At 40.1% G+C, this 25,569-nt stretch overlaps 1 protein-coding gene across 1 annotated transcript in view; it reads right to left on the reverse strand.

The window, feature by feature from the left end:
- Positions 1-12,400: 12,400 nt before the first annotated feature.
- ZCCHC24 (zinc finger CCHC-type containing 24) overlaps positions 12,401-25,569 on the reverse strand; it is a 303,396-nt gene continuing 290,227 nt past the window's right edge. Inside the window, exon 4 of the mRNA XM_030203242.1 lies at positions 12,401-13,523. Coding sequence (XP_030059102.1) covers positions 13,410-13,523 — 114 coding nt within the window. The 3' untranslated portion in view covers positions 12,401-13,409. The remainder of the gene's footprint in view (positions 13,524-25,569) is intronic.

Raw genomic sequence — 25,569 nt, forward strand, 5'->3', positions numbered from 1 at the left:
TTTCATCTGAGAGAATAAAACATATGGCTTAGAGAACTGCAAGAGTTTTTCTTAGAATTATGTACCAACTTACATATAATATTCTATGTAGACATCAATATTTCCTTCTCAAGGTACTTCCGTTGCATACTTTATACAGATAAAAGCATTGTAAAAAAAAATCCCTAAAAACACATTTCCTTCCATAAATATTTTCTTTAGGATATATCCTTAGTTTGTAAAACACTTAAGAAAAAGTTTTAGCTTTGTTAGTATTCCACATAGTGAATAAGGCCCCTTTGAAAGCTATATGTTGCAAGAAAACATTTTAAAACTTTGCTCTTTAGAAAACAATACTTTAAAAAGGCCCCCAAATATATATATATATATATATATATATCTATCTATATCTCTATATAAAAATGTTACCATAAAGAGTTTCCGGATAACAAATCTGTATTACAAGACATATCTGTAACCATTCAAAAAAACAAAAACAAAAATCTCAAAATAACAAATGTTAACACCTAGCAAATGTTTCCAAAATACACACATATAGTATTAAAAAAAATGAAAAACTGAAAGGAATTCTATGTCAAGTATAACTGAAGATAAATACACATTCGCAAGCAAAACTGTTGAATATTTCATACGCGAGTAAACATTAATATCAATTCCATACTTTTAGTAACTGCACACGATTGTCCCTCTAAACATCATTCCAAAACCTCAAACCTCTCTCCACATATCTATGATTCTAATCAGCTCTCTGAACACTAAGCCAGCAGTGTAGCAAAACATATTTACAGACTTGCTGTCTGATTTATTTGATCATTCTATATTATAGACTAATACACTGCAGGCAACTTCTAGGTTTGAGAAAACCAGGCTATCTGTCACTGTCTACAGTAGAGAAATCCCACCAGAAAACCTGGCAGTCAATTACAACAGCTGAAGAATCTGCCAACGGAATTTACAGATGGTTTTGGCAGGAATAGTCAACAAATCATCGGTTCTTGGGCCGGTTCTTTTTAACATTTTTGTAAGTGATAGTACTAAAGGGCTGTCTGGTAAGGTTTGCCTCTTTGTGAATGATACCAAAATCTGCAATAGGGTAGACACCTTTGATGGTGTGGATAACATGAGGAAGGACCTAGCAAAGCTTGAAGAATGGTCCAGAATTTGACAGCTAAGACTTAATCCTAAAAAATACAGGGTCATACATTTGGGCTGCAAAACCCTGATGGTACAGTTTAGGGGGGGGGGGGGGTGAAGAAATATGTGCACAAAAGAGGAACGGGACTTGGGTATGATCGTATGTGATGATCTTAAGGAGGCCAAAAAGGTAGAAAAGGTAACAGCGAAAGCTAGAAGGATGCTTAGGTACATAGGGAGAGGAATGGCCAGTAGGAAAAAGGAGCTGATGATGCCCCTGTTCAAGACTCTAGTGAGATCTCATTTAGAATATTGTGTACAATTCTGGAGACAGCACCTTCAAAAAGATATAAACAAGATGTAGTCAGACCAGAGGGTGGTAACTAAAATGGTCATTGGTTTTTGTCATAAAGCATATTGCGACAGACTTAAAGATCTCAATATGTTTTCTTTGGAAGAAAGGCAGGAGAGGGGAGATATGATAGCGACATTTAAATATCTATGTGGGATAAATGCACAGGAGGCGAGTCTATTTCAGTTGAAAGGAAGCTCTGGCATGAGAGAGCATAAGATGAAGGTGAAAGGGGATAGACTAAGGAAATACTTCTTCATGCAAAGGGTGGTAAATTCCTGGAATGGCCTCCTGGTGGAGGTGGTAGAGATGAAAACTGTATCTGAATTCAAGAAAGCTTGGGACAAGTACATAGGATCCCTAAGGGACTGAAAGGGAAAGTAGATGGCATGGATGAGCAGACTGGATAGGCTATATGCCTTCCTTTTTCTCTGAGAAATTGACAAATTTCTCAGTTGCTGATTGCAATTAGACAGCACTGACTGCCACCTGATAAGCTAGTGAGATGCAGAAAATGATTAAATAATAGGGACATGTGAAATGATTTCATTAATATTAACAGTGGTTACTGTTCTATCTCTTGACATTACCCCACTGGGTGTTCGAAGATTTCCTAACTAGCTAAAGAATAATATACATCTGTAATAACTAGAAGGGTATTTCTGAGTCATGATTCTTTATATTATGTGTGCATGTGTAATTAATATATTAGGGCAATATTCAATGAGCTGATATCTGTTTGCTACCTGGTTATCTTTAGTTTAGCCAGATACTGATAGGTATACCTGGTGAAGTTAGCAGTGCTGAATCTATGGGTTACAAACTTAACTGGATAACTTTCCCTGGTTAAGTCAGACCTACGGTATGTAACCTATCCAAATAAAGTGACCCATTTATTAAAGTTTAGTGTGCGCTAAATGCTAAGAAGCCCATAGGTATATAATGGGCTTCTTAGCATATGGCCCATTCTAATCCCATTAGCACGCACTAAACTTTAGCAAAGGAAAACCAAAATTAACTGGACAGACTGGAACATTGACATTACTTGGTTAACTTTCAGCATGCCCTCACCCGTCCTTAAGATAATTTGGTAGCTATTAACTGCACAACAGGTTGTCCAGTTAAAATATATCTGGTTAACTCCCAAAGTTAACTGGATAAATCATTTGAATTAACCCTATATAAATCGACCTCTCTCTCTCTCTCTCTCTCTCTCTCTCAATATCTACATACTATTCCACTTGGAGGGCAGTTCTATAACAGGGTGCATAGGCACCCCAAGGGTGTCTACTTTCTTTTATAGAATACAAATTTAATTGGGTATTAACATGCCTAACATTTAGGTGTGAGCACTTATGGCAGCCAAAGAGCTGGTGTAAGTTGTAGCTCCTAAATGCCACAGATATGATTGCAACTTACAGTATTCTAGAAGTTATACAGGTAAGTTTGGGTCCTGCCCCTGTTACACTCCTGTGCATGCCCACCTTGCAAATACGCTATGTAAGTTAAGCAGATATTTGCAGAACAGTGCTTAAGCAGCATGTTAGCATATATGCGTGTATATTCTAGTATTTTAAACATGTACATACGTACCTATTTTAGGATGCCGGTATATTTATGTTTATTAAAGGACTTACTATACTGCCTTTCCTGAAGTAGGTCAAGATGGTTTACAGGGTACAAAAGAAAGAAAAGAACACCAATAAAACTAGAACAGGTGGAAGGGCATCTTTGATGCCATCTAAGTCTGACTTTGGACGTTTTGCTAAAAACACACAAAAATTGAGTGGTAAACATAGCCATTTTCGAACTTGAAAAATGTCTACCATTTTGGTTCAAAAATCACCTTTTTCTATACATTTTGTGTTCAGCTCATTTCTCTTTTGGGTCCATTTTGGAAAATAAAATGTCTGAGAGAAAAATGCCCAAAAGCCAGCCATTCAGTTGTCTTGGGGCCAACATTCTTAGTAGACTGGCCACACAGAAATTTCAGCAGAGCAGTGGGCCAGCCTAGGGAGCACTGCTGTGGACTTCACATAAAAGGTCCCAGGTACACATCTCACCATAACCCCCTTATATTGTATGATGAGCCCTCCAGGACCTACTGTACCTCACTGTACACCACTACAATAGCTCTCAAGCTTGCAGGAGTCACTTACATGTAGATACAGTAGGTATTTAGTGTTTTTGGAGGGCTCACACTTCCCACCACAAGTGTACCAGTTAGAGTAGGATATGGGCCTGGGTCCCCTTCTCTACAGTCCACTGAACTGAGCATTAGGCTACTCCTGGGACCTGTTTACTGCTCTAATAGGAATGGCCATCATATCTGAAGCTGTCAGAGCCTGTTATGTACTGCTACTGTCACATCTTAGGGGCTGGGAGGGAGACAGTAACCACTGGGGAAGGAAGGAAATTAGTACACATTAAATGCTAAAAGCCCATAGGGAATAGGCTTTTAGCATTTAGCATGTAGTAACTGAGTAGCCTAGTGGTTAGTGCAGTGGACTTTGGAAATTCTGTGGAACTGGGTTTGATCACCACGGCAGCTCTTTGTGACTCTGGGCAAGTCACTTAGGGGGTCTTTTACTAAAGCTTAGCTGGAGTTATCTGTAGCAGGGCCCATTTTATTCCTATGGGCCCTGCTGCAGATAACTCAAACTAAGCTTTAGTAAAAGACCCCCTTAACCTTCCATTGCCACAGGTACAAATAAGTACCTGTATGTGCTATATAAACCGCTTTGAATGTAGTGGCAAAAACCACAGAAAGGAGGTATATCAAGTCCCATTCCCTTTCCCCTAATGCTGCTTGATGAAACAGGTCTAGGCAAAAATGTTTTAATTTTGGCCCTAAACATTTTTATTTTGTTCCACAATTTCAGGAAAAGCATCTTATCTTTTGATGCTGACCAGGTCTCACGCAAAACATGCACCCAACACACCATTTGGACAAACTGTGGAGCAAAATGTCTAAACCCAGCCACCTTATGACATTTTTTTAAAATGAGCCTCATAACCTCATACATTCAAAGAGTGAAATCTCACACATAAATAAATAGACAGAGACCAGTTCCTCAAGCACAGTACAGTAAATACGCAGACTCCACAAGGAGTGGTAAGCAGAAAACCTCTTCAAAAAAGTTTGGAGAGAGGGTCTTGAATGCATCACTGGGGGCCAGTATTGGGGGAGGGAGGAGTGATGTTAGAAATTGGTGCCAGAAGTATCTGTAGATTGGGGGGGGGGGGGGGTCCTACCCATTTTAATTTGGGGATTGGCAGAGGAGTGCCTGTTTAGGGACTTGTGGGGGGTTTTTTGGGGGGGCGGGGGGAAGGAGAGACAGGGAGACTATGATAGTGTATCTTTCCTACTTGTAGGCTATTACCATGTTATTTACATATTTATCCTATGTTAGTGGCTTATTAAAGTGTGCAGAGTTTTTGCACTCACTGTAAACATTTTTAGTGCAGATGCTACAAACATATCTCTAATTCCTTTGCAAATGTTGTGAACAGTAACCAACCACAGTGCTATACAAATAGATAATTATAATACATGTTGTAGGAATTGATATGCTTATGCAAACTGATCAACTGCAGGAATAGTATCACTTTAAGTCTTGTCCAGAAATGAATGTTCAGCTTATGTTATAATGGTCTGGACACATGGGGCCCTGTTTACTAAGGTGTGCTAGCGTTTTTTAGCATGTGCTAAAATTAGCACATGCTAAATGCTAGAGACAACCATATCTTCCTATGGGTGTCTCTAGCATTTAGCACATGCTAAGTTTTAGTGTGCACTAAACAGGGCCCACAGTTTGCTAAAATATTTGATATGGTTTGCTTAAATATTCCTATGATATGATCACATAAGGACCAAGGTAAAACAGATGTGTGGGAATTTCCATAAGCAAGAAATATTGTGGGTATCCTTCACTTCCATGCAAAACTTGTTTAAGTCTTGCTTCCCTTTCCCAGTATTGAATATCATCCTATAAGTACATTCATTAGGGCAATGGTTAGAAAATAAAAATTGAGTGTCAAAGGCACAGAAAGCCCAGATGAACATGTTAAGGCACTGCTAAAGTTGTATAGGAAGAATCTGCCAATGATGTATTGATACCCACAGACTAAAATTTGTAAGCCATTTATTCTTAATTATGTTATCCGATTCTTGGATCTATTTCCTTTATTGTGGATGTAAGTTATAGTTTCTTTTGTATTTGTATATTAAGAGTATTGTAATTCTCATATCCCAGGTGGATAAAATTTATAAGCCATGATTGGATGGGAAGTGCTACTCTACCCAGTAAAGTGGATGAAGCTATATCTGCCGCTACTTGCAAGCTATACCTCCCTATGCTGCTCCATGCAGATTACTTCTATATGCTTTTTTTGAAGTGTGATCATCATTAACACTTTGCTTTGATTTCATTCTCTTGTTATTTAGGGCTCCTCTGTGTTTATCCCTTACTTTTTTTTAATTCACTACATGAGGATAGCATCTTTATTCCAAGTAGGATCTCAAACTGCTTTTAATCATGCAGTTGCTATAATAGCAAAATCCAGGATATGCATGTTTACACTCCTAGGATAATGCTTTAACAGTGATAGAAAGCACCGGGAAAGATGATGTGTTCAGTCATTACATTACACAAGACACGTCTATGCTTATGACATCTTGGTAAAGACGATCTGGTTACTGCATGCAATATATCATACTAGGATATTTGTAAATTCCTAATAGGTAATAATTAATGCCAGAGAACAAAGGAGGACATCTTGTGACACCAGATGGACAAGTTTCAATTTATGACCCCGCTAGCATGGTCTGGTTTTGATTTGATTTTGCTGACATGATTCCTATCTATTTTAAAAAGCAACAGAGCTAATTTGTAATTTCTTTTTTTAGCCAGGTCCGTGTCCATCCGCATTAGAACAGTTGTACAGTTTTTTCAAATATTGTTTTATTACTGCTTGTGGTCTCTCATATCCTTGCTAGGTCTGCCCTATTGGTTTTTCATCTAACTAGTTGGGAATGCATTTCCTGGTTGGCTGCTGCTTGCTCTGCAGTGTAAAGTGACTGCTTCAGGCAGGGTGGAGTGAAGACCCATTGAAATCAATATTCAACGGTGCAGTCACCATATAATTTTAAACATATAACTTTATGTATTTCCAGCAGTGCAAAACGTTGCTGAAAATTCATGTATACCTTTAAATGGACACTTATTTGTTTAAAGTTATATCTGTTATTTAGGTGTTGTCACTTAGATTTATAACTTCATAACTCATCCCTTTTTGGGGCAATATAACATTTGGATGTGTGGAGGGCAATTCTATTACAGGTCACTTTGGTAGGATGTCCAAGTAAGCAACTCCTTTGGGCTGTTTTAGAAAGATAACAGGGGCACCTACATGTCTACATAAAACAGTGTCACATAATGTGATTAAACATACCCATGTACATTTAAATCTGCTTGGGAATTTGTGTAAATTTGCACATGTATGTTATTAGATAGATGCACACTTCATGACTCTGAGGAAAGAGTTTGGATGGAGTACAGGCAAACACACCTACTTTCGGCTCACATAAAAGTAGGCCAGAATATTCTCTTTTCCTACTTTACATGCGTATAAATCCTTGGAGTCATTTCATTAAAGCCCTTTTTGTCTGGTAAAACAGGGTTTACCTGCTGGAAAGAGTTTATAAATTACTCCTGTAGTGACTTCTACTTCCAAAGTTATATGTGTAAGTGGTACTATGTAAAATAATATAGTAATGAGGCAGTTGATGGCACTACTGGCCACATAAATGCTTTTGGATATTGATCTGATTGTCTACAAACTTTAGAAACAGAAAATTAATATTCCCTATCAGGCACCAACAGGAAAAGCCCCCCCCCCCCCAATTAAAAAAATAGTTGGGAAGAAAAGGCAATCAAGGAATAAAAAAGAAAAGAAGAAAGAGCTGAACTGAAAATCAGGCCGATGACTATTTTGATAGAAATGTCTACAGAAACACTGCTACTTTAACGGGCCCATAGTCATAGTTATTTTTTACCATGTGTTCCCTGTAATGTTTTCTTCTATCTAGGTGTGACAACAACGGAGTAGAAAGCATTGTTTCTTACTGTACAATTCGCCTTCAAAATGAATTGATTAGTTTAGCTCTATACTTAGTAATACCAGTGGGTTCTAGGGTTCACTGAGATTCAGGGATGCTGGGAAGGTAAAACCTTGGACTTAGGGGACAGCTTCTAGCTGCTGGAACTACAATCACCACCTATTGGTAAAAGTTAGGTACCAAAGAGGAGGTTTTCCCTTCTAGTCCTACTCACCAGCCAGCAGCCCAGTACAATACTCAATAGGTAATGATGGGAAGGTAAATACCACAGTGAGAACTGGCCTCTGTGTTTGTATTTGATGGATCCCACTAGCAGTTATGTTTACCTAGAAATTCATCAGGTATTTTTGATTTTATCTAAATTAATAACAGTAATCAAAACCCAACTCTATTGTATTGCTTATAAATATGCTGTAAATTGATAAATATAAAACTAAAAAAAAAAACAGCTCTACAGGAAGAGAGTACTTTTCTTGAAGGCACTTAGCAATTCTCCCCCATATAAGAAAATGTGAACAAGTGGGCTGTAATAAATCCAGAGTCAATACTGTCTCCTTAATTGCAATACCCTAATCTCAGGTTCAATAATATTGCACTTCTATCTGCTAGATGACTGATGCACCATCATACTCTGCTATTTAGCACAGTTGTACCTGTTCTTTGAATTAAAGAAATAGAAAATTAGACTGTGGTGTTCTTACACTCAAAAGTTGACTCATTTAACCTACAAGATATAACAGAATGACAGATTGTTATTATTGCAAGCACAATACCTTCCCTGCCCATGACATGCACCCTCCATACAAACATTCCAAAAATAAACAATCCCATAATGCACGACAGGCAAATTGCTGCAAAATGCTTTAACACATTTTGCAGTATGCCTTTCATCTCATGTTAAGTGCATTAGCACTTAATGTAGTTTAGCAAAAGGCCCCCTAAAATTAAAGGCATGAATTGCAGGTATAAATTTGAGCTCCAGAAATTTAAGGTGCCTAAAGTTAGAAAGATTTTCTGTTGACAATCTTACTCTATGTAGAGTCTGAAAATTTTGCAAATCCAGTTTAGGAACCCAGCAATTATGCCTGGATTCTGTATAGGCCGCCCATAGTTTGGGCATGGATCACAGATCTGCGTGCACACCAATTAGCCAATTAGGTGATAACAATCCATTATTGGAGTTAAACACTTAATTGGCAGTAATTAGAAGTAATGCATGAATCTGCCCTATGCCCTGTTCTAAATATCATAGTGTGGAACGCCAAATGGGGCGTGGCCGTGGAAGGGGCATGGGTAGGTCAGGGACATTCCCAGAAATTAGGCACAATGTTATAGAATAACCTGCATTTGCACGCTTAACTGCCATCAGTTGTGTGCGAGTATTTACAGCAACCCTCGGCAGGTATAAATGCTCATGCCTAAAGTTAGGCGTGAGATGCACACTAAGTAATATTCTGTAAAGTTCGTTCTCTGCAGAGCATCCTTTACAAAATAGATCATCCCTGCATCTAGCTTTGGGCATCATTTGTTGAATTCCCCCTTAGCTAGTATAACCTGGTAGGCAGGTCATTTGTTCTGGTTATAATTTACTAGCTGGCCACTGGATTTCTGCCTTCCAGATTACTTCAAACACATTCACAACTAGTGATTGGCTTCCATGTTCCATCTCCACATTTGGGGGCTCATTTTCAAAGCATTTTGTAAGTCTAAGTGATTTGAAAATACACCTCTTGGTCTTCTAGTCCATATCATGCATAATACAGGGCAAGGTAGTGAAAAATGCAAAATTCTGTGCAGCAGCAATCATGCTGTTGTTTATTGCTTACTATAAGAAAACAAACCATTTATTTTAGACTGTTACAAAAATGCATGTTCCCCAATGCACAAGGCCGACAGGGGGGTGGGGGGCAAAATTTTCTGGGCCCGGCCCAGCGCCGACAAACTTCTTCTTGATGCCTGCTTCCGGGTTTGTCCTCCCCTGCTCCTGCGTGCTGCCCAGGACCCGAATTATTGCAATCATCCAGGTCCTGACTCCCGGCACTGACAGGAGCAGGAGATGCCAGACCGTGGGAGCAGGCACACAGGAAGTGGCTTGCCGGCGCTGGGCTTGAAACAGGGCCCCCCCCCCCTTGGAGGCAAAGACAGAAAGGTAAGGGGGTGAGAGAGGCGGTGCGAGGGCAGTCCAGTTCTGCCCCAGGCCCAGCTATGTCTCTCGGCGGCCCTGCCAATGCACAGGGAACATATCTTGGCACAACGTTATTGCCAAGTAAAAACACTGTACTGCCTATGACTTCTACCATTTTTGGCAAACTTCAAAAATTTTGTTGCCCTGTATTTTCAACCTTTTGGGGCAATTCTGTAAACCGGCACCTAGAGATACATGCCATTTACCATGTCAAAGGCACTGTTAATTGACAGGCGCCTATATGCACTAGGTGCTATTCTATAAGATAGCATCTAAATGCCATAGCACCTAACTGTGGGGGGGGGGGGGGGGGGGGGGGGAGGGGAGGGGAGTACATGTGGGTGGAGCATGGATGGACCAAGGCACGTCTTCAAGTTATTTATATAGGACTAGAGTCTATATATGGAGCCTAAAAAATTGGCGCTGAAAAAAACATGCTTAGGCATATTCTATAAATAATAAGCCTAAATTTTGGTGTGGTTTATTGAATATGCCTGGCGCCTGTCCACGCAACTAAATTTAGTCATAGGCAGTGTAAATATCGATGTTTAAATTAGGCGCGGACCTGGTATATTCTATAACAATGTGCACAGATTTTAGAAACACCCACAATCCACCCATTCCACGCCCCCTTTTCAGCTATGACCCTTAGAATTTATGCACATCACATTACAGAATACATATAAAGCCATGTTTACTAAGATGCGCTAGCATTTTTAGTGCATGCTAATTTTTAGTGCATATTAATGCTAGAGACACCCAAATATTCCTATGGGTGTCTCTAGTGTTAGCGCACACTAATTTTTAGTGCACGCTAAAAACATTAGCGCACCTACAGCGTGGCTTAGTAAACAGGGCCCTTAGACACTTGTGTGCATAAATTCTAATTAATGCCAATTAATTGCCAGTTTGGCAGTGATTGGCTTGTTAACTAATTAAGTTGCGCATGTAACTCCACAATATGAACTGATTTGCATGTGCAATTTAAGCTGCACTATATAGAATCCGGGGGATAGTTTACAGAAAACTATAAATGAAGCATGCCACTTGGTGCCAGGGCTGTAGCAAGCACGAGGCACAATGGAAGCTGGGGTGCAAACATCACTCCCCTTCTATTGGCTTTCCTTGCAAAGTGGGTGGGGTGGAGGCACATCAGCAGCATTTGGGGGTGTGTTGCACAGGGTGTGTGCCAGGCTTGCTACACTCTTGCTTGGTGCCCTTAGGTGCACCAACGTATGACATGGCACGAGAGAGCTGCCTAAACATGGGTGTGTCAACGGTAACACACACTAGGATTTTATAACAGAAGCTTGGTGCCAAGTTGCACTTATAGAATTGACACTATGCTCAAGGCATTGGGGTGCCTAAATTGAGGTGTCAATTTACAGACTTGCTTTATTTGTGTTGAATATAGGCCTTTACTTTAGTGAAGAACATTTCTAAGTCATGCCTGCCCTACATACAGAATCCCAATGTACATTATGATCTCCAGAACATACATACAGTCACCATCTTGGGCAACTGGCCTGCTAGTAACTTTCCTTGCATGATAAACCCTGAAAAGAGGGGTCAAGAATGCAGCTGAAGTCCAGTAACTGGGTGCACAAAGTGGTGACCCAGACCAAATATTTGCAGTCCTTTGGTTTTAAAGTCATACCACTCTTCCATTCTAGTAATATTTCTCTGCACTCTTTTCAAACCTTCACACACTATTTTGCAACTCTCAAGTTTTCATCACAAAAGATCTGTGAGGCATCAAGTCTCACAATTATCATCACTTACAGTTATCAGGATTGTAAAGGAAAAAGTCTACAAGGCACAGAGATTAAAGGGTTAAAACATTTCCATGCAATTATTAAACATTAAACTACAACAGGGAGTTTTCGACTTGTTGACTTTGAGTATGTAACATAATTCAGTTACACTGATTACTTTAAATTCACCTTGGCACCAGCTTATGCCCATTTTAATCCTGTTGAATTCACCCAGATTGTATTCATTTTCCTATGTCAGAAAACTGCTGGTGTCCCAACCAATGGCTTTGACATCAGGAGTTATATCATGATTAAAAAAAATGTCAACTGACTGAGACTGGCATGACTTTGGACAAGGAGCAACCAATTACATTTCAACACAAATTAAGATGGTTCTTGTTTCAAAATTTGGCAATAAATACTTTTGGTAAAAATCCACTTTTCTACAGAAGTGGTCAATATGTGCAAAACCAACCTGTCAGTTTATAATTTACATAACTAGAAACCATCATAATATATATATTTTTAAACGAATGTTGCATGCCAGTTTATACGAAATTATTTTGAAAGCAATTTTAAAACATGAAATTCCTCTTTTATTCTATGTTCCACAAAACTTTTGCTTTGTGATCTGTGAGTCCTTTTTGGGCAGGGAATTATCAGGAAGAGCTTACTGCTGTCTTGTCTGACCACTGAAATACAGAATGCCTGACACCAAGAAGCCCTAGAAAACATTTGAAGAATAAAAAGTGGATGCTCCCACCCTTCCTCTTTACTACAAAAAGAGAATATTTCTGTCATAGATCTCTGATTTGGTTGAAATGCTTTGTATTGGAACCTGGCGTATAGTTGATTGCTACATGGACATTCATTGCTGGCCTCAGTAAAGTCATGAAAGGTTTTATAGCATTCATTTCCCAGCTCACCTTGTATAACTTTCAGTGAGAGGTAGAGAGAAAAAGAACAGAGAAAAAAAATCATATACCTGTTGGCAGAAAGATGTAGATAAACAGAATGAAACAATGAAGCTCACAGCAACATTTAGTGAAAATCTGTGACCTGTGGTTCTGTTTGTTAGCGTCTCTTTAAAAACATAACACATTTCAAAGACCCTTATTTCAAAATATCTCTCTTTACCATGATTATGATGCCTTTCTACAAAAAGCTTCTGTTTGAAGGTTATTTACTTCCGGGATGGGACAACAAGGCACAACTAACCGCATTTCTCCTAAATCTAGACTTGAGATTTTACGGAACAGGAAAAAAAACCTGCCCACATGGACTCCCCTTTTTAGCTACAATTTCTACACACATTATACATGAACAGCTCAGCACAAGAGAAAACAAAAATACAACAAAAATATTCAGAAAGTGGCTTTCAAAATAAGATTATAAATAGTAAAACGGACTAGTCTTTATGTCGGGGATTGGGGAGAATTTCATTCCTTCAGCATCCCCATTATTCACAGTAAACTTTGTGTACTTTCGGTCTAGTGAATAATAATAAAAATACACACTTGGGCCTATTTCTGAAAACATCCCCCAGCACTTCATTTCATTTTTACCAGACTAGGACCTAGAAACCGTGTAAACAAATCATCAACAGAAACCACGGCAGTGATTCCATTGTTAACACTATTGGTAACCCTTTCCAAAGACTGTAATACTATAATAGGTATTTTATGTTGTACAAAGAGTGTTACATTCTAGTAATTGTAAGGGATATTATTAGTTGATAGACAGGTAACATTGGCAAGATTTGAGATTCTATTGCTGCTGTCACTGGCACACTGCCCAGGAATCTTACAAGGCTTGGGGGGCAGAGGCAGAGTGTTGATGGAAGGAGATCATTCCTGCATCAGTTTATTGCACACGACGGCAGTAGTAGCCCAAGACTTTGCACTTTTCACACAGGTGCTGAGGATGCTCCTTGCTCTGGTCAGAAACATCCAGGCCATCAGGTTTTTCCAGGGGTCTCTATGGGAATAACAAGCAGAGGAAATCCCTGTTATTAACCATTTTTAATTTCACAATTGCTTTGTTGGAGGTATGGAGATTTATGTTACCTTATTGTTTTTATTTTCATGGGTGAACCATTTTGAAGGATTATTTTTCACACATATTTTATAATAAAATAAATAAATGCTCAGCATCACACGGTGCTCCTGGTTTCTTTTTGCCAGATAGGCGACAAAATACAGGTGCTCAAATGACTTACCTGAAATTATAAGAATTTTACCTCGCAGTGCCCTACTGACAAATCAAATATTGAAGACTGCCAGAGTAATGCTTGCCAGTGATAACTACAATTTTATCTTTTTGCACTACTACTAAAATAAACATACTAGGATAGATACTGAGAAGGGTTTAAGCAGGGAGGAGAAATTGAATATCCCTTCTGACTGGTGTGGCTTTATGTGGTTAGTGCCAGGACAGTCCTTGGGTGGAGTTGGGGAGAAGCCAGTATCCTGTTTCCAACAGTGGCCAATCCAGGTCACAAGTACCTGGCAGAAACCCAGTTAGTAGCAACATTTCATGCTACCAATCCCAAAGCAAATGTTGGCTTCCCCCATGTCCATATCAATAACATACTATGGACCTTTCCTCCAGGAATTGTCCAAATCATTTTTAAACCCAGATACGCTAATCGCTGTTACCACATCTTCCAGCAATGAGTTCTAGAACTTAACTATTATTTGAGTGAAAAAATATTTCCTCCTATTATTTTAAAAGTATTTCCACATAATGCCATTGAGTGTCTGTCCCCTAGTCTTTATACTTTTTGAAAGCGCAAACAATTGATTCACTTTTACCCGTTCTACATCACTCAGGATTTTATAGACTTCAATCATACCCCCCCTTGCTTATAGCAGTCTTTATACACAGAAATATTACAACCTTACTGGAAAACTAGGGGTTCATGACCCTAAAATAATTCTGATGAATGAAAAGGTCATAATCACCTGGGACATTCCCATTCCAACCAATAAAAACTTGATGCAAAAGAAAAAAGACATAGTAACAAAGGAGAATGGCACTGATAATAGAGGTTTCAGTGCCATGTGATTATTCTGTGATTGAGAGGAGAGAGAAAAGATCCTAAAGTACCAAAAACTACAGTCAGAGACCACGAAAATGAGCCAGAAAGATATAGAAATATTTCCCATCATATTGGATTCCACAGACCTGATTAAAAACAACTTTAAAGAACACCTGGCTATGTTCCTATATATATTACATCTTTTTTTTTAATTTTTAACAAGAATCTTTATTGAGTGAAACCACAAATTACAACTCAAAACTTTACAGACATTTATCATACAGGTTCCTCTCATAATAATTTGCATAGTACATAAAGACTCCTAATGCAATTTTCATAAAAAGCAATAACATTTCTTGTAACATTTAAACCTTTTATATATCCCCATTGCCCCCAAAGAACTCCACCCCCCTCCCCCCTCTTCTCCATGTCTCATCCCTAAAGAAGATTCCAAGATCCATGTCTACGTTAACGATTTGGTCACTGGTGCCCAAATCTGTTCCCATTTTGCTAGGGTTTTATTCTCCTTAGCCATTAATTTTTCCATACTACTTATGTACCACACCAAATTGCACCATCTCCGTATTGAAAGACATCCATTCTATTTCCACATCCGTGCTATCAGCAATCGAGCTGCATTGAAGCAGTGTTTTGCCAGCTGGCTCCCTTGATTAGTGAGCCCCCTGATCGGTTTATTAAATAAAAACACTGCCGGATCCCATGGTATGGTACCCTCCACCCATCCATGCAACCTGCCTCGTACTGATTTCCAAAAGGCTTGTACTTTTCTACAGGACCACCAAATGTGTCCCATTGTGCCAATCTGCCCACATCCTCTCCAGCATAATTTCGATGTCCCAGGATACATATGACGTAACCTCGCCGGAGTGAGGTACCACCGATATATTACTTTTGTACAATTTTCTTGGATATTGACTGCTCGAGAGCTGTGGACTGAGGCTCGCTCCATCTGTTGCCACACTTCAGGGGTATATGTCACTCCCAATTCGCTTTCCCACTTATCCCGGTGTCTACAACTAACCCCCAGGGAGTCCCTCAAATGTCTGTATAACTTGGAGATCAGTCCCTTGGACTCTTCAGTTTCTACACATAGTTGCTCTAAAAATGTAACTTCCCCACTTAGCTTGCGCTTCAAACCTGCTGTCTGAAGGAAATGAATGATCTGATTATATGCATATTGATCTTGCTGAGGTAAGTCATATTCACTAGCCAACTCCCCAAATGTAATGAAGCGCTCATCTTTCATTAACTGCCCCCACCATATCAATCTATTTTTCCGCCATTTAATAAAAGGAGACAATGTGCATCCAGGAGGGAATGCTGCATTATAGGCTATGGGTGTTAGGCGTGATTCATAGAATCCTTTCATTCTCTCTAATTTGTCCCAACAAGAAAAGGTGTACTGAATGATCGGATTTAAGGGTTGAGGTAAACACCGATATCTAGGCGTCAGCCACAATATTTGTCCCAACCTTAGTGGGTTCTGTATCATATACTGCTCTATCCTAATCTAAAGCTTATGGTCTGACTCATGGAACCACTCGATCGCAGCTTTCGCTTGGGCAGCTCTGTGATATAACCCCAAGTGTGGTACCCCTAATCCACCCTTACTTTTCCTAGCTGCATATAAAAGGGACCTAGGGAGACGAGCCCTACGACCCTGCCATATAAAGTGCTCTATTCTGGTTTGAAGCAAGTGAAGCATATGGTTATTAATTGGAAGTGGTATAGACTGAAATAGATAAAGCAGACGTGGGAGAATATTCATCTTCACAGTTGCCACTCTCCCAAACCACGAGAGATGTAATGGGTCCCATCTATCTAAATCTCTCCTAATTTCCTTAATTAAGGGCAAATAATTGGCTGCACTCATGTCATTCAATTTACAGGTAAGTACCACCCCCAAATACCGCAATCCCTGCTTGACCCAGGTCAGCGGGTAAGTCTGACAGCAGGTCTGATAGTCTCTTTCCTCCATTTCCACTGCCATGGCCTCAGTCTTTGCATAGTTAATTTTAAAGCCTGATACTTGGCTATATGACTCAATCTCAGCAAATACTGCTGGTAGAGATGTTAAGGGAGAGGTTAAGGTCAACAGAATGTCATCTGCAAAGAGAGCAATTTTTGACTCCCACCTCCCCACCTTCAATCCTTGGACTGCAGGATTGGATCTTATATTATGAGCTAAAGGTTCCAGTACAAGAGCAAATAATAAGGGGGAAAGAGGGCAACCCTGACGAGTTCCTCGAGATAACTCAAAAAAGGGGGAAGAGTTACCATTAATCTTGACGCATGCCCTAGGTGCAGTGTATAATTCTTGTATTAACCCTCTAAACATAGGTCCAAACCCAAACTTTTGTAAGACCGAATGCAAAAAAGACCAGTGCACCCGGTCAAAGGCCTTCTCCGCGTCTATACTTAGCAAACAGCATGAGGACTTTTGTTGTTGCGCCAAGTATATGACATCCATCGTCCTCCTAATATTATCAGAGGCTTGTCTGCCCATTATAAAGCCTACCTGATCAGAGTGTATTAGAGTTGGTAAAATATCTACTAACCTAGTGGCCATTACTTTAGCTAGGATTCGTACATCCACATTTAATATAGAAATCGGACGGTATGAAGCACATTCAGTTACCTCCTTATTGGGTTTGGGAATAACTGCTATCCATGCATCCTTCATGGTTGGAGGCAAATTCCCTCCTTCCCTAACAAAATTCAAAACCTCTGTCAATATAGGTGCGAGATATGGAGCAAATGTTTTGTAATATTCTCCAGTATATCCATCCACCCCCGGAGATTTGCCTGTCTTCAGAGTCTTGATAGCTTTAAGTACCTCCTTAACCTCTATCGGAGCCTCCAATTTGCTCCAATGCTCCGGGAGCAGAGCTGGAAGATTTATTTCCTCTAGGTATGCCTGGATAGCAGTAGTTTGTATAGAGGGATCTTTAGTATATAATTCAGCATAAAATTCCCTAAATCGCTCCCCGATAGCCTGAGATGTGGAAAGAGTCGTGCCCCTTTTATCTTTAACCCGGAATATGTTTCTGTCCATCCTAAGTTTACGTAAATGAAGTGCCAGTTGACGATTAATTTTATTTCTTCCATTGTATGCATGGAGACGGAGTTTCTCATTAATAAAATCAAGGTCTCTAAGGAGCAGCTTGTCTAATTGGAGCCTCGCTTCCTGAAGAGATCTATATATCCTAGATGAGCCTGTTTGCTTATGGATAATCTCAAACTCCTCAATCTTGCCCCTCCAGTACCGCTTCAGCGATTCCCGATGTCGCTTAAGGTGACCCGCCACTGTCATAAAGTGGCCACGTGATACCGCTTTCAAAGCATCCCAGACAACAGCAATAGAAGGGCCTGAATCCAGATTAAAGTTTAAATATTCTTTAAGCAGTTTCACATAATCTGCACAGATGTGTTCATTTTTTAGCATAGTGTTATTAAAGGTCCACCTTTTCTGTCCATCTGCTATCCCAGAGAAGGACAGTAGTACCTCACAAGGAGCATGATCTGAAATAGTGATATTTCCAATTTGTGTGTCTTTCACTTGTCCCCCCAGTAGTTTATCTAGGAAGAGAAAATCTATACGGGAGTATGTGGCATGTACTGAGGAGTAGAATGAGTAATCCCTGTCCAGGGGGTGTCCATCCCTCCATGTATCAAAGAGACTCATCTCTTCCACCCATGTAGCCATCTGACCCGCCAGTGTTCTATCCACTCGGGAGACAGATCCCGATCGATCTAAGTTCGGGTCCATGGTAACATTAAAATCACCTCCCAATATGAGTTGGCCTCCTACTATAGGTCTAATATTTCTCTTTAATGTTTTTAAAAAGGAGGTTTGGCTTGCATTTGGCCCATATATGGATCCCCAAGTATATTCCTTAGATTCCAATGTTCCCCGAATGAGAAGATATCTCCCTGCTGGGTCTCTCTTAATTTGCTGAACTTGTATGGGTATACTATCATGAAAGAGTATAGCCACTCCTCGCTTCTTACTATTTGCAATATCAGAGGCAAAGTAAATTTTTGAATATGAGGCAGGGTGAAACAAATGTTCATGCGCTCGTTTCAAATGTGTTTCTTGTAACATTACCACCTGTGGATGCAATCTGGCTAACTCTTGGTATATCAACTGTCTCTTTCTCGGAGAATTCAAACCCTTAACATTCCAGGTAATTATTTTTAAATCTGATAACATTTAACTCCTTTAAGTAGAGACAGCATATACCAGCATATACCAGCACCTATAATAGAATCTTTCCCTCTTATCGACATAGAAGAAGAATAACTCCCCCCACCCACCTTCCCCTTCCCCTACCCCAACAATGTATTCCATGTGGGAAATGCAGAAAACAGAAAAAAGAAAACTTCCCACACTTACCCACATTAAACTCCCAACAAGGTCAACAGCCTCTCTCCCAGCCCGATTCCCTGACTTCCCTTCATCCCTAAAATACGACCCTCCAATTCAATACAAGTGCATCTTCCCTTTCACTTCTCTGGGTGCACTCTTATCATGAATAACAAAACCTTAGTATTGTCCCAGATCATGTCACAGATCGTGTTGTCGTCTTTCGCGGTTTCTTTGCTTTATTGAAGACTTGTTTCCATTGATGAACTTTATCCCGCGCCTTGTTGGCCGCTGTTGTCTCCTCAGCTTCCATCTCCATTAGGCCTGCCAGTTGAAGAAGTTGTTTCGCATCTGCTACAGTGCGTGCTCGGTGTGATTTGCCTGCTATAACAAAGCAAAGGGCAAATGGGAAGGCCCATCGATATTTAATGTTATGTTTGTTCAAAGTGCCCAGTATTGGTTTCATCTCTCTGCGCCATTGCAACGTATTTGCTGATAGATCTTGATATACTGTTATCAAAGTATCATTGTACATCAGTTCTTTCTGCTGGCGTGCCAAGGCAAGTAATTGCTCTTTTTCAGAGAATTTCCAAAACCGAACAATAATGTCTCTTGGTCTGTTAGTTTGCGGTTTACCCAGTGCTCTGTGGGCCCTCTCAACCTCTGGTAAAGGCGTCTCTGGTTGTGCCGCTAGGAGTTGTCCACATACCTCTTGTACAATTTTCAGGACCTCTTCCTGGGTCTCTCCTTCTGGTACCCCGCGAAATCGCAAATTTTTACGTCTACTGCGATTTTCAATGTCGTCTAGCTTATATTGTAATTCAGACATCTGCGTTGTAATTCCTTCCTCACGCTGATGCATTTGTTGTACTACTTCCACGTGTTCATCCATCCGCACTTCTAAATCTTCAATACGGGTACCTACTTCTTTAAGTTCACCTCTTAAATTATCAATGCGCTCTACTATGTCCGCTTTCATATGAGCTAAGTCCTTTCTTAAATCCATTAGCAAACGAGCAGAATGTGACTTCCTCACACTGCCTGTGTCTTCTTCCGATCTTTCCGACTCAAAATCTGAGGCCTCCTCGAGGTGTGGTGAGACATGGCGCGAGGGTGTTTTAGATGTACGCTGGCTACTGCGCATCGCGCTTTTCGCCTCTAAATTCTTTAATTTTTGCGTCATGCTCCCTTCCTACCTTTCGGTCGAGGTTCTATCAGCGGGAAAGAGTCAAAATACTTCGTATTTACTGCTAAAGTTCGCTATTTTAGCTGGATTGTTCGGGAGCTACAAAATCAGGCTTCCATCGAGGACAGTGACGTCACCGGAAGTCCCTATATATTGCATCTTTTGAACTCCAGAAGGAAGCTCTCTTTGGTAAGATACAAGTACTATGGTTAGTGTTAGCAGTAAATTTGGGAGACTGACATCATACTCCACATTGCTTACGAGTGAGTTTCATTTGGAGATATTTCCTGGTAACAGAAAACACAACTTCTTTGGGTTTCTTGCTGTGGAGTCCCGTTCTACCCTCATTTTTCTACCAGTTAGCCCACAGAATGATAATTTCACAGGAAGGATGAATTAATCACTCAGCAGAGCTTCTTCATCCTACAGTCCGCTGTACACTTTCCTGCTTACTGCATTTCACGTTTTCCCCTAAAACTAAGAAATGCCCCCTGGCATGGACTGGGGGCACCATAACATAGCCAAGCTGTGCATTGACAGGGAAGAAAGGTGGGAAAGAGGGTTGGGGAGGGCTGGTAAGGAACAAGAAGGGTTAACTGGGTTACAAAATAATAGTAACAAAAGATCAGGGAGGGGGCAGGAGTCACATGACAGAGATAGGAGAGGAGAGAAGCTGATTGGTGCCCAGGACTAAGAGCAAGCTCCAATCAGCAAGCGTGTGAGTTGGTGTTAACAGAGGGTGTTTGGGCAGGAAGAATTGTGTCAGTGGAAGCCTGGGTGAGAGGAGGGTGTTACCCACCCACCTGAGTATAGGGTGGTAGGAAGTACAGTTAGTCATGTGGTGGATTATGGTGGTGAGAGCAGGGGTGGTGGTGGTGGAGTAATTGTCACAGCTGCGAGGTCAATGCCAATAATTGTGGCAACTCCACCCAAGGACTGTCCTGCCAACTGATGGGGATGAAATGGGATAGGGCTTAAGGAAATGGTTCATGTCCGAGGGTTGGGGGGAACAAAAGCCAGGGTCTTGTGTCACCACTGATCCTGATAAGGACTGTGAATATCATTAGTCAAATGTTCACTGTTAATTCGAACTATAATGTCTTCAAGTTTATTAAAATTTGATACACCACATAATAAAGTACTAGGCAGATTACAATAATATAATATCAATTAAAACAGAAATTAGAAAAAACCCCACAATTTTCAATGGAAAGAAATAATAGCATAAAGGTAATAAAATTTGTAAATACACTATACACCATGCAGCAGACTTCAAAGGCCTCCGAGGACACCCCCCAGAACAGCACAAACTTACAGGAGACAATTATCAAAGCCCAAAGGCAGCAATAAACAAAATAGCTTTCAGATGGCTTTTAAAAGATGACAAATTTGACTCCTGATGAACTGACAATGGCAATGAATTCCATAACTTAGGTCCAGAACCTGCAAACAATCTGTACCTAATGAATTGCAATGATATCTCCCAGACAGATGGAACAGCCAAGTTCTGCGAAGAGGACTGAAGCGAACATGTGGGTTATAAGAAACCAACAAATCCAGAAGAAACCAAGGGCGCTGCACTATTTAGACCCTGTATATCAAATACAGGATCTTGAAAGAGATCCGAGAATTGAAAGAGATTTGAGAATTGATGGGGAGCCAATATTCTTCATACCTCTTGGAACCAGTCAGCAACTTTACGGCTACATTTTGAACTATCTGAAAGCACTGAAGATCAGAATGGCGCAAGCCATTATATAAAGCACTGCAATAGTTGAGCTGACTGATCACAAGGTAATGAATCAAAACCCGAAGAGCTGATGGGAAAACGAGACCACAAACTGAATATATCATGCGAAGTTTATAAATGCTAAACTGTACCACTTGGGAAATCTGAGATCTAAAATTCAGATTTTGATCCAACAAGACACCCAAAACTTTCACCATTGGGTGAAAAGGTATAGCACTCCCCACAATCATCAATGAAGATGACAACGTGGGAACTCCAAGCTAGCAAAAAGAACCCCCAAAGATTTCTCTGGGTTTAACTTCAGTTCCTGTGATGTAAACCAGGCAGCAAGAAGATCCAACTTACGAGAAAAAGAATCTATATCTAATAGAGAAGTATGATCAATGGGATACACATTTGTATGTCATCTGCATAGACATACATTGTAAGATAAAGATATTAAACAAAACAATCCCTGACGGAAGCAAGTACACAGAGGATCTTGACAGCTTCACCAATAGTTATTAGAATGATTTTTAAAGCAGATATCAAACCAGGCCAATACTGTATCTCTAAGGCCAATATTTACCAATTGGCAAAGCAAAAGATCACGAGCAATGGTGTCAAAGGCTGAGAACAGGTTCAATAAAACAATTGCTGCAAGAGAAATGATGTCAGCCCAACTAAAGCTGTCTCTGTACTATATCCCTTTCTAAATACAGTTTAGTTAGTTGATATGTATATGCATATAAAGAATAAAATTGAAATTATAATAGTTGATGTTATTATGAAATCCAAGTGTATTCTATAAAACGCATGTAACTTATTTGGCTTAACACTTGGCTTAACAAGCCAATTAGTGTTGATAATAGCACTTAATTAGCAATAATGAACACTAACTGGCAATAAGAATTTACACGCAGAACTCGCTAAACGTATTCTGTAACGCAGAGCGCCTAAATTCTAATGCATGCAGCCAAAAAGAGGTGGGGAAATGGGTGTTTCGTGGGTGTTCCAAAATTTACTTGCAATGTTATGGAATATGCCCTCTGCACCTAAATCTACACGCCAGTATTTATGCCATGTTTCCCTTGGTGCAAAAGGATGTGCATATTTTTAAGCGCTGTGATATCAACTAAGTGTATTCTATATACCGTGCCTATATCGAGGTGCCGCTTATAGAATACGCTTAGGCGGAAATTTATTCTGCACGGAATTTTCAGGCACCATATATATAATTTGGCCCTAAATATCTAAGGTACTTTTATAGTTAAAGCTAGGACTAAAGACAATTTTCTGAATACCCCAAATGCTGCACATAAGACTTAGCTGCTATGCAACCTAGTTTTAGGAATCCCATGTGATATTCATAGTTCCTGAAATCAGTGCTGTAGGTCCCATAATGCACCAGGATAGTATTGTCAGAAGTCCAGAACTGTCCAACAATATCCCTCCTGGCTAATGTGGCAGATACTATGCATAGTATCTGCCACATTAGCCAGGAGGGAAATTGTTGGACAGTTCTGGACTTCTGACAACACTATCCTGGTGCACTATGAGACCTACAGCACTTGACATAATGCTTAGCTTTTATATGGCTGCTGCATTCTGATTAAAAGAAAACGTTGAGTACATCAATTGTTGTGTTTATTGATATAAGCCAGCTTTGTATACAGGGCCTTGGGAATCATTTTTCCTGGAAATGAAGCAAAGGACACTGGGAATTCCTGTGCAGGCCAACAGCTTCTTGGACTGTTGTCAGAAATAATACATCTCGATGATTCACTTTCACTGGAACTGTGATCAGCTCTTAGCCTGTGAGCTGTTTGACTGTAAAAAAAAATGTTACTGTTACTAGTATTAGTTAAGATGTGCAAAGCTCTTTTATGAATTCAGGAAACCAGGTTAGTAAGAACCAGCTGGAAGGTATGCAGTGCTATTTGACTGGTATGTATATATATATATATATATATATAAATAAAATTGCAGTGGAGCAAGACATAAGGGCCTCTAATGTTTTGTTTTTTCATTCTATGAATAAGATTCAATAAAAATGATTTGTGTTTCCCCCCCCCCCCCCCCCCCCAGTCCCAAATTCATTTTTTGGAAATTTGGAAAAATGAGAAGGAACGACTGTGGCTGTTGTCTGCTGGGAATAGAATTAAAACTTCTCATAGATGTCAAGGTCTTTTTAAAGAGCCATCTTTCATCACTTTTTACCTTAAACAAACATTAGCAGAGATGTGGCACATACTAGTGTTATAAAGGTATGTGGAGTGAAAGCAGAGGTGGTGCTACAGTATCCAACCTGTCCTCAAAGTGGAGAAAAGGACCTATGATATGTGGGATGAGGTGGGAGCCTGTGAGTGAAGGTGGTTCATATGTGCCAAACATCTTTGCATAGACAAGTTAATTGTAGGAGCTGCATGCATGCACCAGACATCTAAACATGTGATGTTAGTTTTATCACTGAGGGAAAAGGCAGCATTGACACTGATAGCCCCCCGAGGGAAGGCAGTTCCAGTTCATTTTTTAATCACTTTTGGACTTTTATCCCTTTTCATAAGAACATAAGAATAGCCATACAGAGTCAGACCAATGGTCCATCTAGCCCAATATCCTGCTTCCAGCAGTGGCCAAGCCAGGCCACATGTACCTGGCAGAGACCCAATTATTAGCACCATTCCATGCTACCAATCCCAGGGCAAGCAGTGGCTTCCCCCATGCCTATCTCAATAACAGACTATGGACTTTTCCCCCAGGAATTTGTCCAAACCTTTTTAAAACTCAGATACGCTAATCACCATTACCACATCCTCTGGCAACGAGTTCCAGAGCTCAATTATTCTTTGAGTGAAAAAATATTTCCTGCTATTTGTTTTAAAATTATCCCCATGCAATTTCATTGAGTGTCCCCTGGTCTTTATATTTTTTGAATGAAAAATCGATTTACCTTCACCCATTTCACACCACTCAGAATTTTGTAGATCTCAATCATATCCCCCTTCTGCTGTCTCTTTTCCAAGCTGAAGAGCCATAACTAGAGGTCTCTGCTGCTTTCCTCATATGGGAGCAGTTCCATCCCCTCTATCATTTTGGTCGCTCTTCTTTGAACCTTTTCCAATTCTGCTATATCCTTTTTGAGATACGGCAACCAGAATTGAGCACAATACTCAACGTGAGGTCGCACCATGGAGCGATATAAAGGCATTATAATATTTTTGGTCTTATTGTGCATCCCTCTCCTAATAATTCCTAGCATCCTGTTTGCTTTTTTGGCTGCTGCCACACACTGGGCAGAAGATTTCAGTTCATTCTCTACAATGACACCTAGTTCTTTTCCTTGCGTGCTGACTCCTAAAGTGGACCCTAGCATCAAATAACTATGAATTGGATTATTCTTCCCAATATGCAATCACTTTGCATTTGTCTATGCCATTTGGATGCCCAGTCTTCCAGTTTCCTAATGTGCTCTGAAACCTGTGCTCATACATTTAGCCACTGAGTGGAGGGTAGTTTTCACAGGTAACTAATTAGGGCCTTCTTTTACAAAACCACGCCTTCGATTCTCGGTGCAGCAAATAAGAGGAAACCTATTCAATTCCTATGGGTTTCCTCTCATTTGCTGCACGGGAATCTCTAGCACGGCTTTGTAAAAGAAGCCCTTAGTGACCTAGAGAA

This window comes from Microcaecilia unicolor, chromosome 5, assembly GCF_901765095.1.
Source record: "Microcaecilia unicolor chromosome 5, aMicUni1.1, whole genome shotgun sequence".
NCBI lineage: Eukaryota > Metazoa > Chordata > Amphibia > Gymnophiona > Siphonopidae > Microcaecilia > Microcaecilia unicolor.